This window comes from Lissotriton helveticus, chromosome 3_1 (genome assembly GCF_964261635.1).
Source record: "Lissotriton helveticus chromosome 3_1, aLisHel1.1, whole genome shotgun sequence".
Classification (NCBI taxonomy): Eukaryota; Metazoa; Chordata; class Amphibia; order Caudata; family Salamandridae; genus Lissotriton; species Lissotriton helveticus.
In genome coordinates this window covers 655,415,832-655,435,934 of record NC_136061.1, presented here as the reverse complement: position 1 = coordinate 655,435,934, position 20,103 = coordinate 655,415,832, and the positions used below count along the sequence as shown (strand labels likewise).

Below are 20,103 nucleotides of genomic sequence, written 5' to 3'. Positions count from 1 at the left end.
CCCATCAACGACCCACTCGCGAACAGGTACTGGCCAGATACCGGAACTGTGTGTTTTGATGTATATAGATATATATATATACACATATATATATATATATATATATATATAGACACATATATACACAGCAAAGGTTACAGGGGCGTTCTAGTTAGGTTCACATCTCACTGGAACAAAATCATTGACATTCACCAGTCATAGTTACCTAAGCTAACTATAACTAGGGCCCCTGCAAAAAATTATATATATATATATATATATATATATATATATATATATATATATATATATATATATATATATTTTTTTTTTTTTTTTTTTTTTTTTTTTTGTGGCTACGTCCGCCTTGCCTAGCCTAATGAAGCTGTGTATCAGAGTACCCGTTCTGGCCATTTTCCAAGGATTTTGATGTGGATGGCTAAGTAAATCCTCAGATGTATTCAGATTCAACAATGTCCATCTTACGCTGCTCTACATATTATTTGAGAAAAGCCTTGAATATCCCTCTTTCCTCGCCTTATCAAAAAGTTGAGGGCATGAGCAAAAAGTCTTGGCAGAAGGCATAGTGATTCTTATTAAGTTCAAATATTGAACTTCCTCTTTCCTCCAAGTCTAATCATAGCTTGAGTTTCCCTATCCAGCTCATTTATAATGAAGACTAACCATGGCAGTATAACTTGTGACAGCTTCCACTCTCAACAGTTTCTAATAATATGCATTAGGCCACAAATGAATAATAGAGTCTTGTTTCCCCTATAAATGTTCTTCCCAACCACAGGAACCAGAGCTAGACTATGGTACATTGTGAACATACCTTTACAGATATTTATTTCTGCCTTTTAAAAATGCTATTGCAGATGTTGATTCATTCCAGCAGATGAGATCTGACATCCTTGGTAATAATAATTCTTATAATAACCATTCCTGTCCATTAGGATAACAATGCTTCTTTCCATACATTATGAACTTTACTTGTTTCTAACACTAAGAACTGGTCAGTATCCACAGCAACCGCTAGTCAATCCCAGACTTAATGTAATAAATTGACAGGCCCTCAATCGTGTAGCCTTCAGCAACAACAAACACATTCTAATGATTTAGATCTCGTCAGAGCTCAACGATATTTGCATTTACAAGTTACTACAAATTAGATAGAAGTAGATGAAACCCCTAACGATTAGTACATTGGTAAAAACGATTTCAAAAACTTGCATAAATTATAACAAACTAATTAATTTGGGGGTGACTTTGCCAGGCAATCAATTCATAAGTTTTGAATATTTTATATTTAAGACACCAAGGTTTTAAATATAGTTTTCTAGCTCCCTTCACCGTCACACTAGGACGAACAAGTATAATGTCTTGAGACCCGCCATTGCACAAATCACACATTCCGCTCCTAGTTCCTTTATCGCAACAGTATTTTTTTGTTATTTAAAAGGTAGGATACCTATTCTTAACATAAGTAAAAATCATCCGATACAGGGGGGGGGGGGGGGGGGGGGGGGGGAGGAATAGACCCAAGCGAAAAAACTAGAACCGGAGAAGGCAAAGCCACGGAAGAGGAACCCAGGGCACCAAACCAGCCCCAACCAGGCCGTGAAGGGAACAAAAAGCGACAGGAAGCCAGGGCAGAGGCAGGTGCAGAGTAGAGGCCAGAGAAAAAAAGCAAGGAGGCCGAATCAGACTCCAGCTACGCCAAGCACAGAACCGCCGTCCACCAAGGGCCCGAAAAACCCACACTCAAGAAAGGCACAAATAGACCAGAGAATAGAAAGCCAGAAAAGGGCCACAGGCAGGTGCCCAAATGAAGACCCCTAAAGCTCCAAGGCCTCAAAGGACCAAGCCAGACACCTACTGAAAGCAAGTCCCCCACAACCATGATGCCCCCAACAAGGAGACAAGGGCAGAGAAGGCACCGCCAAACCCAACCGACACAGGCCAATGAGGGTCCAAACGAAGGCACAGCGAGGCCAGGACAACAGTGGCAGAGCCAAGGCCCCAATGCCAGACTGGAAGACCAGTGGCAACATCCCAGCCCGAGGAAGAAAGGAGCCCAGAGGGCACACAGGCGCCCCAGCCCACCTAGGGAACAGAGGACAGAAGAGGGACCGGGCAGCAACCAGACACAACAACAGCAGTGCCACCAAAACCCAGGAAGACCAGGGACCGGAGACACCAGAGGCACAAAACTAGCCCCTGAACCACCACGCACCGGCCGGAGAAAACCAGCAGGAATGCGTGCACGAACCCAAAGTGACCAATCCCAAAGTGCAAGGCCAAGCCCCAAGCAAAAAGTGTCATGACCCCACCAACCCCGCAAGGACCCAAATTCAGACACAACAGTGACACAGCAGACAGAAACCCTGAAACTGAAAACAGAGACCGGAACAGAAGCCAGAGACTACATGACATACCAAACAAAAAAAGCCCCAGTCGCAAAGGAGGGGGAAGAAAAGCTGCCACACGGACATAACCAGGGACGGCAGACCCCCGACAATACAGTCGCCAAAAGGACGGGCCCACCAAACAGCCCATGTGTGCCCCAAGCCAGAGCGCCAGGGCAAAGCTAAAACCGTCCCAACAGCAATCAAAGCACACCAGGAGCACCCTGAGCTCAGTCCCCTAGCAGCCCGCAACCCTAGGATGCCCGCAGAGCAAGGCCAGAGAAGAGGCACAGCCCGGCAAAGGGGAACAATAGGGCCCCCCCACATCTCCCCCCCCCCCCCCAAGCGGGAGCGAAAACTGAAAAGCAGAGGAAACCCAAACACGGCCCACACCCATGAGCTGGCAGACCACAACGTCCACCACACAAACGCCCCCACCAACCAGCCCAGGCACACACCACTAGCTCCAGTGCCTGGGCAGCAGGGAAACTACCATACCGTGCACCACCAGCACAGCCCTCAAGAAGTCAGACATCCAAGGGCAGACGTTTTTATGCTCAGCCAGTGCAGAGGGAGTAACCCAAACAAGACTAAGACCCCCACCCCCAAATCGGACCAAGAACCCAACAGAAAACATGTGGGTAATCTCACATTGATGAATATGTAAGAAGAAATTGCCAGAGAAGTCTAATCCGAAAGACGAGCCACTGACACAATAGCCGCCTGTGAAGGGACCCAAACCCTTGTACTGGTAGGGCTTGTGAACCCCAATGGCACAGAACCCTGTCTCGGAGCTACAGACCATCGCACCAGAAGGAAAGGATTAAAACTGCAATGCGGTACTCAAACCTGGGGGCCAACGGCATCTCCATCAGCCAGCCCAGGTGTGCTCCAACAGCCCCAGTGCCTGGGCAGCAGGACATCCAGGACCACACCGGCTGCCAGGCACTCCAGGGGCACCAACAATACAGTCCGTGCAGCAATCCAGCTACTACAGCGCATCTTCCACCTGCCCAGCCATCAGGAAGATGGACCACCATAACCTAGAAATGATCGGGAGGACCGGCACACCAGCGTCAAAGGGCCTGCCCGGCAACATTTGTGCTTCCCGGCAAGCCCAGCAGGCGAGGAAGCACCCAAAACCAATACCGTCCATAACAGCCCAGCAGCCGGACAGGGACCAGAAGTAGGAGCAGCACCCAGCAACAGGGAAGAAGGCACCCAAGAACCACCCCGTCCATGACCGCCCAGCAGCCAGACGGGGACCAGAAGCAGAAGCAGCACAGAGCAACAGGGAGGAAGGCACCCAAGACCCACCCAGTCCAGGACCGCCCAGCAGCCAGACGAGGACCAGAAGCAGGAGAGACAGCATTAAGCACTTCATCCCATTCCTGTCGAGGACAGGAAAAAGAACAAGAGGAATGCTGGGCAAGACATGGTTGAGTACTCCCGGTGGGAAGGGGTGGAGTTAGGGGGTCCCTGCATTCCTCTGTTCTTTTTACTGAAAGGGAGATGGTCATATCCATAAGTAAGGAATGGGATGAGGGCTGGAGGGACAGGAGGGTAATTGAGAATTGACTCCAGACTTAAGGATAGACTTTATTAATTCAAAATGCGCCGCCTTCAGATAATTTGCCTTCATTACATCGACAACCATAGTGAATTTATTTAAATCTTGGTGGTTCATAAGTAATCATTTTTCGCTCATTACCAGGGATAACCAATATATAAAACGTGTTCATGGGTTTAATCCAGGCTTTATTAAAAATCACTGCTGTACTTAAGTAGGGATCTTTGGGGTGATGAATATCCGAATACACAAAGCCAGTTAGACTAAGTTCCTGTTTCTTGAACTTAATACAAAGTTGTATCTTCTTCAGATTTACCAAATAAAATGTTATTGATAGTGGCAATATTAAGCATTCTTTTCTGTTGAATTAAGTCATGCACACAGGTGCTATGGTCTTGCCACATTTCCTAATCAAGCCTTGGAAAACTAGCTCTGCCGTTTTGGGTTTAAAAGCCCCACCTTTGAATGGCGTATAATACAAATGATTTTACCATTAACTAGCTTGATCTTGTCATTTGTTCACAGAGCCAAAAGTACTACTCCTTTCCATACCATATCTTACTACACCCCCCCCACCATCTTAGAGTGGAAGGCATGTTACTTACAGTCTGCTCTTTGAACGATTGCAATACTACTGAGAGGATATCAAAAGTATACATGAGTCAAATTATAATTTTCTAGGTGCGATAGAAACCTTACATCGTTATGGGCTGCATACAAACTAGCTTAAATCAAAATTAACTCACCAGTGCAATCAAGCTGCGACTCTATCCTTGGGCTCCCGGGCCTCTGAGCAGGACCACCAACAGACGGGTTCAAAGCCACGTTCGCATCTGGCAGTGATGCTGTGCCTACAAGGCTAATTTCACTCGATGACAGGTCTGTCATAATTTCCATCTCCTGATTCTTCATCTGGACGCAGTTGATCGACACCAACTAATGACTGGATAAAGATAAGACAGAGTTTACTACTTACTGCTTATAAAAGACTAAATGAGTACTGCAAATATGTCACCTGCCCGAAGAGTAATAAAATATTTTAAGGCACCTATGTGAGCTGCTGCCTTGAGGCCTATGTGAGAAAAAGGAGAGCTACTTTCTAGGGTCTGGGAGAACACCTTCCCTAAGTATATTAATGTTGTTACCACCTCCACTGGCGTTCCACCCAACCTCCAATTAAAAGGACAGTACCGCCTTTTTCCTATAAGAGGTACCACCTTAATCTTTGAAACATTTATTTTCAAGAAATTATCCTCTGGATACTCAAAATGGACATCCAGATTCCACTAACGACAAGTAGGTGCGAGGTCAAAAATGCCCACATAGTCAGCGTACATTAAAAAGTACACCTTTTGGAGTGTAATTTGTGGAGGAAGGTGCTAATGTTATTAAAACAGGGAGCTAAAACACATCCCTGCTTCAAACCATTTTGTGTTAAAATCTTAGAAGTCAGTCCCTTGTTCCCTTCCATTAAAACTCTGCACCAAGTGGATGTATGAAGTGCAATAATAAAGCCTTAATAAGTCACTAGGAATCCCCAGTCTCACTGGTTTCCTCCACAGTATAGGTCTATCGACCCCTTCAATTGCAGTAGAGAAGTCGACAAACACATAGTAAACAACCTCTGACTTAGGCACCACATACTTGTTGATAACAGTTTGCACTGCTGTGAAATTATCAGTCACAGTGTATTTAGGTCTGAAACCCGCCTGGACTAAAGGTATCACGGTCTTCAAGTATGCTTTTTCCTTGAGGTGATCCAAAACACTTGAAGCAAAGATCTTCCCTGTTTCATCAAGTAGGGCAATTTGACGATAATTACAGGGAGGGAGACGGGAACCTTTTTGCTGTAAAGGACTACTACACTTCCTGTCCAAGAGCTTGGAATTTGCCCTGTTGCGTAGCAGTGGGAGAACAAGCATTTGCAATGCAAAAGGTCTCACATTTAGCGAGTTTAAGATATTGGCATTGTAAATGACAATGCGTTTTAATGATGTTTCAAAAACCAAGACATAAATAAAAAGCCTTGTCATTAGCAATACCAATAGCTCAAACTCGCATAAATGCGAGACATGTTGCATTGCAAATGATATGCGAGACATGTTGCATTGCAAATGCTTTTTCTCTATGTAGGCTGCTGCATGCAGCCTACATAGAGAAAATGGCCCGGCTGGGGGCGCTCTCCGCTGCGCCTCACCAATCACAATGTTGCCATTGCAGCGCTGTGATTGGCTTAGGGGAGGGGAGGGAGGCTGCCTGTGGCTGCTTCCTGGTGGGACCCTGCCATTGCCAGGAGCTGAGGTGGCGCGGGACTCAGGACCCAGTAAGGTAAGTTTTTTGGGCCTGCCTCCTCCCCACATGGGCTGAAGCACCTGTGCTCGTCCATCAGTGCTCAGATCCACTACACACAGCTCAGAGCACACAGTGCGTCCGTGGGCTGCCGCTGCACGAACTCAACCTCACCACCCCGGGCTGCGAGGTAGTTGAGGGCGAGACTTCTCTCTTTGGACTCGTGGAAATAATCTTCTCACAGAGTGTCTTAATGCAACTCCGCACTTTATGCTGTTTGTCTGTAACTGCTTCATGTGCGCAGGGTTGGAGTGACTGATACACGTGAGAAAAGAACTCTGCATGCAGTATTTATGAATTTTTGTAAGTCTGTTCTCCGCGGACAGGGGCGGCAGCAGTCTGGAGCATGATAATGAAGGAAGAGTGAAAGCTGTTGAAATATTAAATATTGCATCCCAGCCGTCAACACACTGGCAGGTTGACAAGTCCCTAGGTCACCGTCATCCTTTGTGATATTATTGCAGTTCAGTCTAGCGCCGACGCATGCAGCTAAGGCGCTAACCACCTCAAAAGTTGGCAGATTCACATTCTGGAGTACTGCAGTGGGTCGGAGACTTGTTTTGGGTTATTTCATTTATTTTCTAGCCCATAGACTAAGCTGTACGATCTGTCCGTTTTCAGTTTATTTACGATAAGACAAACCAGGGAATAGGATTTTTACTGTGTATTCACATGCGAGATTGCTTCAAACACAGTTCTCTTGAGATCTGCATGAAGATGACTTCAAAAGCATATGACGGCTGTTATGTTAATGCTGCATAAAATAACTTCGCTACAAGCGCGCTTTGTGTGTTTTTACTCGCATACTGTAATTGTGCTCAGATGCAGTTCACTATTGGAAAACGTCTTTACGAAATATTAGATGAACAACCTTTTAAGAAATGTAAAGCGTATGCATTTGGATGAAAGCCTTCTATTGGAGAGCTTTAAGGCAGAGAAAATCTATAGAGAAATGAACGCCTTGTCCAAAAGATTCCAACCTTGTGAGAAAAGATGTAACGTCAGCAAAGCGTACACAATGCGTGCACATCTTCTGTACGCGTGCACATGTACTGTCTCCCTTCGCCCACCAAACCACCAACAATACGTCTCGCCAAGGCGAGCAGTGAATGCTCTGCATCGCTAGGCGAGACCTAAAAAGTGGGTAAAAGGTCTACTCCAGCCTTCTGGGTCACTCTGGAATACCTTAATGGAAACCGTACCAGGAACCATCACTGAGGAAGATCTTGCTTTCTTATACACACACATCCCAATCTGTTTTTCCTTTGGAGGTATTATATGCCAATCAAGCTAGTGAGATGACTTTAGGAGCTTCTCACAGTTCATCAAGGCAGAGTTAATTGTGTACAATTCGGAAAAGTAGTTAATCCATTCCAACTAAGGGGTGGGTATCACAGCAGATTTTTTTTTCCACTGCTTATAAATTTAGAGATAAGCTTCTAAAATATTTTACTGTCTTTTTTGCACAGCTGCTTGCTGCAAATGTACCCAGTTCTTATCCAATATATATTTGTATTGCTTACAAAGCGAAATTTCCTCAATTTCCTTTGCAAAGCTTGAATGTATTTGCCCCTTGTGAGTGAAAAGAGAAAAAACAAGCATTTGCAATGCAATAGGTCTCGCATTAGGAAAGTTTGAGCTATTGGTATTGTAAATGACATTTTTTATTTACGTTTTGTTTTTGAAAATAGCGAAATTAATAGCTTTGTCATTTACAATGCCAATAGTTATAACTTTCGCAAATGCGACACCGATAGCATTTGTAATGCAATATGTGTTGTATTTACGTGACTTACATGTATTGATATTACAAATAACAATGGCTTTTAATTTTTCTAATTAATTAATACTTAAATAAAAGTTATTGTAATTTCTAATGGCAATAGCTTAAACTTTTGTAGGTGCAAAAGTTGAGTAACTCGGGATTGAATTTTCCCCAGATTAAAGTGCTCTGTTTTAACAAGAAGGGATTCAATTATAGAGTAGTTAAAAAAAATGTTTTAAAAAGAGACAGTGGAGTCGACAACTATAGGAACCAATTCAGTATGTAATTTATAAACTTTACATACTTCTAAAAAGTGTCATTGGTGAACAACTACAAGGATGGAGCCTACATAGCAATTCAGACAGGTGAAAGTCCAGTTCGCAAGTCTACCACTATAAATGATGCACTCCTCTTTGAAAACCATCGATGTAATGGAAATGAAAAAAGGGTCTCTTGAAAAGTCCACTAACACAATACCAGATTTCTTCCGCGATACAACAGCCCCCATTCTAAGAACATTGATATTTGCATACATTGCCGTTCACACTCATAACCTTGCACAAACAAAACATCTTAATAACCTTGCACAAACAAAACATCTTAATAACAAAGAAAGTCAGACTTGCTGGCTTTTCTTTGCAGCACGCTGAACCTGAATGAAAGGTATAGTTAAGTGAGACTCAAACGTGCGCTATTCTTCATCCTTCTAGTGCATGCTCACTGCAGACTGAGAAGCTCGCCTGGATGTCAGAAATGGCTGCCATGGTTACAAGAAGCGTCTGTGGGACGAGGCATAGCAGTTACACACAGCGTTCAGCTCCCGTGTAGATTTGGAGTGTAAGTGTATTGTGGTTTGATTGACAGAGCGCAGTGAATTTCTATTTTGGGATTATCAAGTGACAATTGTTAGCTTCAACAGGACCAATTCTTGACTGTGCTGAAACCCACTTATTTATGTCCAAGATGTGGTTATGATATTGGCACGCTATGAAAGTCTTTTTTGTGTGCAAATCGTACCAATCGTCGGTAACATACAACTCAATTTGGCACTTACCATTCTGTACACAAACACATGCAATGCTTAGAACAGACACAGAAAGCAGCCCGGGCTGAGCGAGAGGGCGGGGCTGCCCGCGCATGCGCGCTCCGAGCCCCGGCGCCAAAGCGGAGTGCGGAGTGCGACATCTGAAGTCCCGGGTCCCAGGAGGGGGCCCGGGTGAAGACCAGCGCTGCGGAGGAGACACGGAACACGCCGAAAGAGCCCGGTGAGTGGTGGTGGACGCGCGTGTGTCTGTCTGTGTGCGCCTGTTTAAGGGGGGGTGCGTGTGTGTATGCAGTGTGTGTGTGGCTGTGTATGTGCGCATGCGTGAGTGTGTTTGCGTATGGGAATGAGGCACGAGAGGGGCACGGCGCCGTGCGCGCCCACAAGGTCAAATCTGCGCTCGTGCACCCTCTCGTGTCTACATTCCCAAATACGGGCCACAATAGGTCTTTCGCTGACGCTCGACCTAAAAACTGGTGGCAAATGAGCCTGTTCAACGTTTTAGAAAGTATAACTTTCTTTGAATCTTTAATGATAAGTCCTTTTCTTTCTTTTTGGATGTACCCACCTCCTCTGCATCTCATAGACCACAACTGAAATTATCTCTTACAAATGTATGAATGGGACTTCTTTCTTCTAGTGAATGTTGAAGCTGCAGTGACGTGACTACTGCATTCATCTTAGTTATATTGTTTGAGTTCTAAATAATTTGACCTTGATGGCAGACTATAGTTGCTTCTCGGTTTCCTTCTGTTAGGGATCAAGATGGCTTATGATTTAGTTGCAATTCAAGGTTTGAATTTAATATTGTTTGGTCGCTGCCTTGAACAAACTTAGTTTTAAAGAAAGAACATATGAGACTACAAGGTAGGGACATCTATTTCCTCTTTTTGTATATAATCTTATATAAGCGCTATCCTCGGAGGTAACAAGGAGCAGACCCCATTTGGAACACACCAACTCTGGAACGAAGATTGCCTGTCCTGAATGATCGCCCAAATGGCGTATTGCCCTACAGGACAATTTTAAGATTATATACAAAAAGAGGAAATAGATGTCCCTACCTTGTAGTCTCATACTCAAGAAGCAAGACAAAGACTACATGGATTGAAAAAAATAAACTTTAAACAAGAAGATATTTGAGGCCTATATAGAGTCATGCAACTAGGAAGAGACTTCCATGAAAATATATGGATATAACTCTACTTAAACCCCTGAGCCACATACGAAATTAACTGCTCTTGAGGGCATCAACATAAATTTACCAGTGCGTAATAAAGCTGACGCCATTAAAGCAAAGCAGCTCCCATAGGGACCAGATATTCCGTGTGTTTGTAAAAAACATCCTCTTTCATGTCTCTATTACACTTTAGTATGTATGTAGCGTACGAATGACGGTCACCTGACGAAGGCCTTTTTGGCCGAAACGCGCGTAGTTCCATTCAACCGCATTGCCTTCATCCAATTCTCCAACGACTGGGTATATCGTATATCACCTTTGTTGTTTAGTTCTATGTCCATATATATATTTTCTTGCACTGTTTCATTTGTAATATGTCTAATTTATGGTAATTGAATGCTATGTACAAGAATTGTATATGTTTTTACTTGAAGATACAAAATCAATAAGAAAAAAATGAAAGTATACTAAAATTGAAATAAAAAGATTAAATAATTTTGATATATTACTGTCTCAGAAAATATTTACTTGATGCTTTACAGTATATACGAATGCATGTCTGTTTAGGGTCAGCATATATCCATAGAGTCTGCTACGTCCTTTCTCTACATAGATTATATTCCCTACGAATAGCAAACTCAGTATATTGTAGGGGTCCCCTTTTTTCCATTGGCCTGAGTAAGAAGCCATCTTCGATTCCTGCGTGGGTTGCATTTGCCAAGGCCTGTTGACTCCGAATTGAGATCCGACACCGCCAAGAGCCTTCGTGGGGCAGTCCGTATCCAGCTCCTGGTCGTCGTCGACACCTCCTGGTCCACGTGGCTGCAGAGACAAGCTTCACGACATCACCTGATCGCTTCCCGACATCGCCTGGTTCCTTCCTGGTCACTGGTTAGTGACCCAGACTCTGTCCCCTCTGCTTTCAGGTACTCTTCATCCTCGATCCACCCTTGGATCCAACCGGACTCTTCTCTCCTGGTCGCCTGCAGCATCTTTTCTCCAAGGCTCCATGGAACTCCACAACAAAACCCGACACACTTTGGGACCTATGCACCCGCTTCCTGTGGGTGAGGTAACGCGAGTACTGCGGTGCTCCTGTGAAGATTAACTCTCCTAGTGTCCTAGTTTCAAGTGGTTAGCTTCTAGTCCAGTCTGAAGACTCCTAAACCTTTAACTTTTTAACTTTAGGCACCCATTGACTTCTATGTGTGCACGCATGCGCAATTAGACACCGCACACGCATCCCGTGGGCCTCCTGATCCCTAACAACTGTTAGTCCAGTGTAGCCCCAGCGATTCCCTAGGCCTTTCCATTGTTCGTGACGTGGTTCTTATACCACTATTTTAGTATATGGTTTAGCGGGCCACCAGGGCCTATCCATATTTGTGCAACTTATTGTATGTTATATTAAGTTTCTTGTTATGCGCTTGTGCCTCTGTTCTCATAAAGAGTTCAGAGGATTGATTTAGAAATAAATACATATATATTTTGAATATATAACCTGTGTGGTGTCCTTTCATTTGGTATTAAAGGATTGTATATGGTAAAACAGCTGGCTTCACATGCCCTCTTGAGTTTAGCCTAAGACTGCTTTTGTCCATGCTACCCCTAGGATAGCTGGTCTATAAGGTTGACTTTACAACCATCACCATAAGGGTTGTTTGGACTGGTGCAAGGTGCTCACTAGAATAGTGAACATCATATACCAGGCCAACTTCTCACATCTCACTTACATCCCTCTCTGAAATTTTCAATGGTTGGAGGGTCTGAGAATCGGAACAGATGTCATTTCATAAAACATAGCAGCAGAAAGAACAAAATACGCGCTTGACTGGCTCTTGCTATTTCTGGGTAGGCCTTACATTAATTAATGTTCCCCGTAGGCTGCATTACTTTCAGACTGCTGACTTATGACTCGCCTGTCTAGGGGTGCCTCTGACTGTAGGGGAAAGAGAGGGGGCTTCCTATACTGTGAAGCCAAAAACGTGGTAGTCAGGAAGGGTGTTGCTGCTCAGTATAAATCAGGAAAGGGCTGCTTGGAGTCAACAAAGGCTTTAATTTGTAGAATCATTTGACATTTTATGGTGAAAAATATGTTATTCTTTAATAGTTTTGAGAGGAAACAGGAGTGTGTTACTGACCGAGTTGTGCAGTGATGTCTTCTAATGAAAAATGCATAATTTTACACAACTCATTTAAAATAAATGGCATGGGGGAATTGCCCCTACTCCCCCTCCCCCATGCTGTGTACCCCACGTTGTGAGCCTCACCAATTTCAAACATCACCAGCCATGGTGTGGTAGCACAATACCATTAAAGACAACACATTTTTAACTGAAATGACCATTACATTTGCACAGACATACAGTTTTACCAATAAAACTATACAGCGCAATAACGATAATGTGTGGAAGTCGCAAAGATTTGTTTTAATCTCATATGTATTTGTTTCCAACTCACTACAGAATTAACAAAAAAATTGCTTCATGTGTGCTCTCCTAATTCAGATATATTCTTAAATACTCGCAGTTCATTTAAACGTTGTTGTGTGCAAAAGAAAAAACTTTTCTACCACTGTATCCAGCAAGATTGTCACATAAATCCTCTGACTGAAGTCAGAGAAAGAAAAGAAAACACCTAGCTCCCTCAGAATACAGAGTCTAACATTTGACCTCTGCCTTTTATGCACAGCAAATGTGAAATGAGAAGAACAACATCTACAGGCCTGTTTACAGAAAGAAGCACTTGTGGAAGAATACATGGAGAAGTAGTGTGAAATGGCTTTGCTCTTCGGGAGGGACGAACTGAAGCTGAACAGTCTACAACAAATAAGCCACAAATATAAAGCCAAAAAATGTGAGTGATAAGCCACTAAGCCAATGGATTCCCATGGAAGCGGTCTGAAAGTCCCCCACACGTTTCAGCAAACCAGAGAGCTGAGCTGTCTGGTAGGCTGCGACCTAAAACGGGGTCTATTATAATTATGCCTCCGACAAATTATGGCCAAAGTATTCTATGATCTTTTCAAACTAGCATACTGAAAGCATAACCCTATCCACAAAATATTTGATCAAAGACGTGTTTCGTTTAATGCAAATTAAATTAGTGCAAACCCTGCCTCGACTCTAGATGCAATTCTATCTGATGATACAAAAAAGTTGAGAACACCAACAGCTCAACAATGTAGATAGTGGGGTAACACCGTGCTCAGCCTAGCTCATCATACCAACAGAATTGCATGCTATTCCATACTTCACCTTGTAGTGTGCTTATACTTTCTACCATCTAACAGTTTTTCTTTGTGTATGCTTCTCAAAATAAAAATATTTTAACATAACAATGCTACTATTTAATTGATGTTTGGCAAGGCTTAAACAAGGACAGTCACTGAACCCATGCAAGTAAACGCACAGCTTAAAAGCGGCATCCCTACAACTAGTAATCAAACAGTTTATTCAATTATTACTTAATATTCATAGCTGCCCTAACAGTAATTACCCCACCACGTAATTGGGACTTTTCCTAAAATAAATTGGAGGAATTGAGACCTTTAATACTATCTCATTTTCTGCACACACACACCCACAGGAATTTGGGATAATATTCTTCAAGTTTTCCTTCCTGCTTAAGTTTTAAAAAAATAACCTGATCTCTACAACGTGGACCCAAATTAAGTAACTGTCTTTCATAGCTCAAGTCCAAAAACAGCTGCCCCACTCTTTGACGCAGATACTTTTACCTCTGGCATTACTTTGTTAAATATCACCATGGTGACAAAACTTTCCCTTCAAACGCTTTACAAGATACAGCTAATGCTTCTTAACCCGGCTTTAAAAAAAATCTGCGCATTTGAACATTCGCTAATTGCAAGTCGAGCCTGAACGGGGCCCTTACTGAGGTTTCCATTTCCAAAATCTCCAACAGCTCTATTCTCCAGATTCTCATCCAGAATGAGTTTGCCTCATAAATTCTTTACCACTCTACACTAGCACCGCAATCCTGAGCATATCGTTCTTCTTGAGATCTACCCATTTCCTTTCTTTGTTACTTTCCAAAGGAACGATTAGAGGGACAGGACTGCGTTCAAAGAATGCGCAATACAAGTTACATAAACACAGCAAACAGTAAAAGCTACCTGGTGATGTTTTGCTCCCAAGAATGATCGGGGGTTGGGGAAGGCACGCGAGTACTTTTGCAACACAAACGACTTGGATCCTAAACCGAGTGTAAGCGTTCCCTCACCTCCAAAGCATTTCATGGGCAATATAGAAACTTGTCAGTTAATGATTACGCGCCTCTGCCCTGCCTCAGCGCGGGCTTACACCACAAGCGCTATATGCCATACCAAAGCCGGGCGAGTGCAGAAGGGGGAAGCAAGTTCTTCTATACGTCACTCACCGCACTCTCAGCTGACCAGCAAGAGGTGGAGTTTCTTGGAGCAGGAAACAGTTTACCCAGCCTTGCACCAGAGGTCGGCCTGAGCCCTATGGGACCTTTTGCTGCCGTGGCGAAGGGTGGGGCCTGGACACGGTTGGGAAGCAGCGGTGCTCAAGAGCAACGAGAAAGAGGTCTAAGGGGGCTTGCAGGAGGTGACGTATGTATGAGTTATGTACGGACCGGGTGACTCTAGGCAGCGTAGGGTGGCGTAATTGTTTACGCTTGGACGTAGCAGCGGTTCATTCTGACTGATTTATTAAGAAAATCTACTCACCCGCCCCAGTCCTATTCACGTGGACCACCAGTGTATTCGAGTTACTTCTGGCCCGGGCACCGTTTCGCTACACACTGGAAGCTACAAGCTAGTCAAGGGATGGACTGATGGGTGGGCGTGCAGCAGCTACATGCAGTGCCAGCAGCTCATGACTCCTCCAGCCAATTGACGACTGGCGAGAGTTGGCATAGCCAATCTGTATTCACCAAGCAAATTCCGACGCCGCACAGCAAATAAACTACTCACAAGAATTCCAATAGCCAATCAAAAGACAAGGATTCTCGTATCCAATCAAAGGCCATCACATTTGTCTACAGGTGGTGAGATATGTTTTCAGATAGCTGATTGGCACTAAGCTCTTGATGCCTTCAAGCCCCGGTGCTGCTCGCCGTAATTATGGGACTGAAAACGTCCGTTACAAGAGCCTGAACAGACAACGGGTCGCAGTCTTAGCGGACTGTTCAAGGAAAATCTGGACAGGTGGCCCCCGAGGCGGCCCATGGCAACGCAAGAGAACCAGTCTTCCCTCTGGGCCCCGCACGGGCGGAGCCAGGGGTACTTGAAGGAGCCCTCATGATGAAGCGCGAGCCGACGGCCACACTCGGACGCGGCGAGGCGCCCGCCGTGTCCCCGCAACCTGCGTTCAATGACTCCGAGACCTGCAAGTTCTTCCTTAAGATTCATTCGGACAGTATGGGGCATAACGAAGACACTACCGACCACCCCCAGCAGGTTCCAGAGGAATCGGTGGGGTTTGAAGAGGAACTTTCTACCTCCTTTCATTACGTACACACGGGATCGAGTCTGGTCGCAATGGCCCCGCTAGAGGAAAGAGCTGACATGGCGTACAGCGACCACCTGTCTACCCACCCAGCATATGGACCGAGGAGGGTCGTGGCCCATGCGGCGGACAGTGTGCTGCCCGCTCACCTAACACAAAGCATAGGTCCTGCCGCACAGCCGCGACATGAGCTGGACGAGTTCAGTGGACGGGTGGCAGCAATGGCCCCTAGGGAAGAACTCCCCACCTACCCCCGGCGCCTACTGGTGGGTTCTAGGACAGTCACAGTGACTTGCATACCGATGTCTACCAAGGCACGCCAAGCAAAGCACCCCACTGCCCATCTGGGGCGGCCCAAGCGGCCGCTCTCAGCGTCTCTGCTGGCACTGACGCTGCTGCTGTGGAAGGCATGTGGTGCTGTAGCGGGGCGTATCGTGGCTGACCCCCAAGTGACCGCCGTGTGGGGCAAGAACGTCACTCTGAGGTGCATCTTCGAAGCCAACGAGAACATCACCCAGATCACATGGGAAAAGACGAATGCCACGGGCCCAGTGACTGTGGCAGTCAACCACCCGGAGTACGGGAGCAATATCCCCAGTGGGAGAGCTGCTTTTAAGAGCCAGTCGCTTCACGACGCGTCACTTACACTTTACAATGTTCAGTTTTCTGATTCAGGACAGTACGTCTGCAAAGCAGCCACTTTCCCACTCGGGAATGCGCAGTCGACAACAAAAGTAACTGTGATAGTGGAACCCAGTATAAGTTTAACCAGTGGGCCTTATCCTCTGATAGATGAAGGGAATATGACTGTAGCAGCTACTTGCACAGCCGCCTATGGGAAACCTGCTGCTGCTGTTCGTTGGGAAGGGAATCTGGGTCAAGCCGAAGAAAAAACTGCCTTTTCTCCCAACCATACAGTCACTGTTGTGAGCGAGTACAAGGTGTTTCCAACTAAATTTGCCCAGGGTCGGATCATTACTTGCGTGGTCACTCATCCAGCTCTGGAGAAAACTGTTCGTCTGCCGTACGTTTTGGATATTCTGTACGCCCCTGAGGTTTCAGTGACCGGGCATGATGGAAAGTGGTTTGTTGGCAGTGAGAATTTACATCTCCGATGTAACGCAGATTCTAACCCTCCGCCGACTGAGTTTACCTGGAGTAGGTTGGATGGGGAATGGCCTGAAGGGCTACTGGCCCTGAACAATACGTTAGTCTTCAGTAGTTCTCTGACTCATAATCATTCTGGGGTGTATGTCTGTATGGTGGCCAATGCACTTGGTGAGCGAAGCGGTCAGAAAAGCATCCGCATACTAGACCCCCCTACAACACCCACCTTGGAGCCCACATTGCCCTATCTTCATGCAACTACTGGCACCCGAGCCACGACTTTATCCAAGATAGGACGTGCCCCTGATTCGACCTTGGACATGAGCTTCGGGGACAATCTGGGCACCATCATAGGCTGTGCAGTGGGTGGGTCCCTCTTGGTGATCCTTGTTATCGTTGTGGCTGGAGTTACGTTTTATCGCAGAAGACAGACATTCCGTGGCGACTACTTCACTAAGAACTACATCCCGCCGTCTGGCATGCAGAAGGAGTCACGGTTGGAAGACCTGCAAACAGGCAATTTAGATCCCTACGCCGCGACCTCCACTAAAGACCAGCATCCAATGAACAATCTCATTTTGAGCGAGCACATGGGTAGCATTCAGAAACCCAACTGGAACAGTGTGGACGCTTACAACAGGTACCAGGAACGGATCGAACGGCCGCTGGACTATTACGAAGGCATGAAAACGCCCATGGCCACTGACCCCTACCACGAAGACTCTTATGAAGACGAAGACTTTGTTTCACATGTAGATGGTTCAGTCATTTCTCGAAAGGAGTGGTACGTCTAGAAAATAGTAATTAAAAAGGCCCAAACGTGCCTCCAGTTTCTCTCACACACTCTAGTTGATTTGCGAGGTTGCTTACAGTTTATAGTGATTCATTTAGTTTGCATTTTTTTGAAGTGGATATATTTTTTTAAGGTTGGATATTCAGCCAAATTTTGAATACTGCAATGTGTTTTTTTTTGTATTTTTGCAATATAGAATGTAGGCAAACATAATTTTGCGGATTGTTTCGCAAATTATTTGAATGTAAGGGGTGTTTGTCCGATTACATTTTCTCTTAACAATCGAAGATGAATGGTACGGGGCCCACTTTAAATGCCCTTTCAACAAACCCAAAAAAATGCAGAGTTTTGAAAGGCGTACTGGATCAAAAAGTTTTCCCTGATTATCCAGTTTCGAATTTCACGGTAATCGCCAAGTCTTGAGTAATTTACTCGGGGGGGAAAAACAGCACTGAATAACGCTAACTAGCGTACAACTTTTCTGAAATAAAAGTACTTTCTGTTGTATTACAGAGCACGTCAAATTATTAAATGTGGCTGGCTCTTTTTCTTGACCATTTGTATGTTTTAGGATTCTTTTAGTATTTGGAACACTTACTTGGGGGGGCGGTTCCCTTATTGTAGGAACATAAACTGGTTTTAAAACTAAGCAGTGAAAGCACTACAAACGGCGATATTGTAGTGATGGCTCCACATAGGGTACCCATTATTGATCAGCCATGTAATTTAGAAATTACAGAAGCCCCGGAGAGGAGGAGTGAAGAAAGTGTCAGATAAAATAGGCAAAGCGCATTTTCACGTATGTTCTCGGGTGCAATAAATGTTTCAAAGTGCTATTAATCGAGGGCATTTGTTCTGCAAGTGTACTTTAGATAAACACTGATCCATTGCCACGTTGCTTTAGTTGCTTTCAGAGAACATGTCACATTAAATCACTGGGTTTCTTTTGTGTCTGGCGAAGATTCTCGAGTGGCGCCCTCTGGGCCTTCAGAATGTTCGACTATGATATCTGCCTGAGCGGACCTTGGTTTTTTCTGCCAACAATGTAGCAGACGTTAGTTACCATCTGTAGATTACAAAAAAACTCCTAATGGTGCCAGTGCTACAATTCCTGCAGTAACACAAAAGCCAACACGGGGCGACAACAGACGCTACAAAGATGAGTTTGGAATTGGTGTTCCTACTGTGAATGGACATGCCCTAGGTTAATTGTGTCTAATATTGTATGGCGGCAGTTTTGGTGATACTTAGCAACACTCTGGTTTAGTTGTCTATGCTATATAGTGATGGTGCGATTAGTTTAGTGCCCTAGTCTGAGCTGTAGTTAAAGATGTGATTCGACACGGAAATAGGTCCGAGTCGTATTATGTTATTTGGGGAATGACTTGTAGTGTTCCTCTTAAATTTGGTGTTTTACTTCTTTTGGGGGACTGCCTAAATAATATTAGGATGCATGAGATGCATGATGTGGCTGCGAAAAGGTTCGTTTCAGATTAATGTGCCTGAATTGTATGTAGGGTTTGATTAGGAAATGCTTGGATTTTATGTCTGGTGTTGGCACAGAATGCTTTTGATGCTTGGCGTGATGTCTGATTTTATCGGCAAATGCTTTCATTTAGGTGCCCTGATGTGATGACATGTTTCATTGGGGAATGACTAACGGGCCCTCCACTATGGTGGTGTTGGAAAAAGGTTTTGATTTTATTCAGGCGTACGTGCCTGTAGTTTGGGGAGAAAAAACTTGATTTTGCATAAATGGATATGAGTGCTGCTTAGATTAGGTTAACGGCCTGACAGACCTATGAGTGGTGGTTGGGACATTTTTGATCAATTGCCTTAGGTGGGGAAAGTTAGTTGGGATGCTTTGATTTAAATTAACTGGCTTGAGCTGTATTCTGATTTCTGTTGTAGGCGCTCCCTTGCATCCAAAAAAGACTGGATTGACACTTGTGTTGATAAAGCTAGTTTATTCAGTAACCGCTCCATAAAACTAGCCTCTGCAGCCGGATGAGCCACTGGATTAGTAAAGTACAAATAACTAATTTTACTGAAATCTATATCGCATCAGCCAGTGAGCTGAGCAAATATTCTTTAGGGTCACCCCCTATAAAAACACTGATGCAGGCCACAGCACTTGCCGTAACAACTCCCAGCCCATGAACACGCCAAGGAATTGAAGTGTACCAAAAAAACCTGTTGAGGAAATCCCAAATACAAAAAAAAATTCTCGGTCAGGAAGGTACTCCTATGTACGCTTTTAACCTGCTATCCCACCTTGCTACTTGCACATACCAACTGATTTATTTCAATTCTTCTCCCACACTTGCACAAATAGTTTATCCAGTGACCTCACTATCGGAAATCTGGATATGCACTTTAAGGTATTTTAAGGGGAATACTTTGATTTTAAGTAAACAT

At 44.6% G+C, this 20,103-nt stretch overlaps 2 protein-coding genes across 4 annotated transcripts in view; one reads left to right on the top strand and one right to left on the bottom strand.

The window, feature by feature from the left end:
- Window positions 1–15,211, bottom strand: part of TXLNA (taxilin alpha) — a 141,257-nt gene extending 126,046 nt beyond the window's left edge. Inside the window, exons 1-2 of one of the 3 annotated variants that reach the window (XM_078680693.1) lie at window positions 15,005–15,211; window positions 4,704–4,900 (exon numbers count right to left, since the gene is read on the bottom strand). In XM_078680693.1, the coding sequence (XP_078536819.1) occupies window positions 4,704–4,869 (166 nt within the window). In that variant the 5' untranslated portion in view covers window positions 4,870–4,900; window positions 15,005–15,211. The other 2 variants (XM_078680694.1, XM_078680695.1) reach the window with 2 other exon arrangements.
- On the top strand, window positions 15,201–18,209 carry NECTIN3 (nectin cell adhesion molecule 3). The gene has a single exon (XM_078680692.1). It carries the CDS (start codon window positions 15,578–15,580, stop codon window positions 17,684–17,686), a length of 2,109 nt encoding a protein of 702 aa, XP_078536818.1. The 5' UTR covers window positions 15,201–15,577; the 3' UTR covers window positions 17,687–18,209.
- The last annotated feature ends 1,894 nt before the right edge of the window (window positions 18,210–20,103 follow it).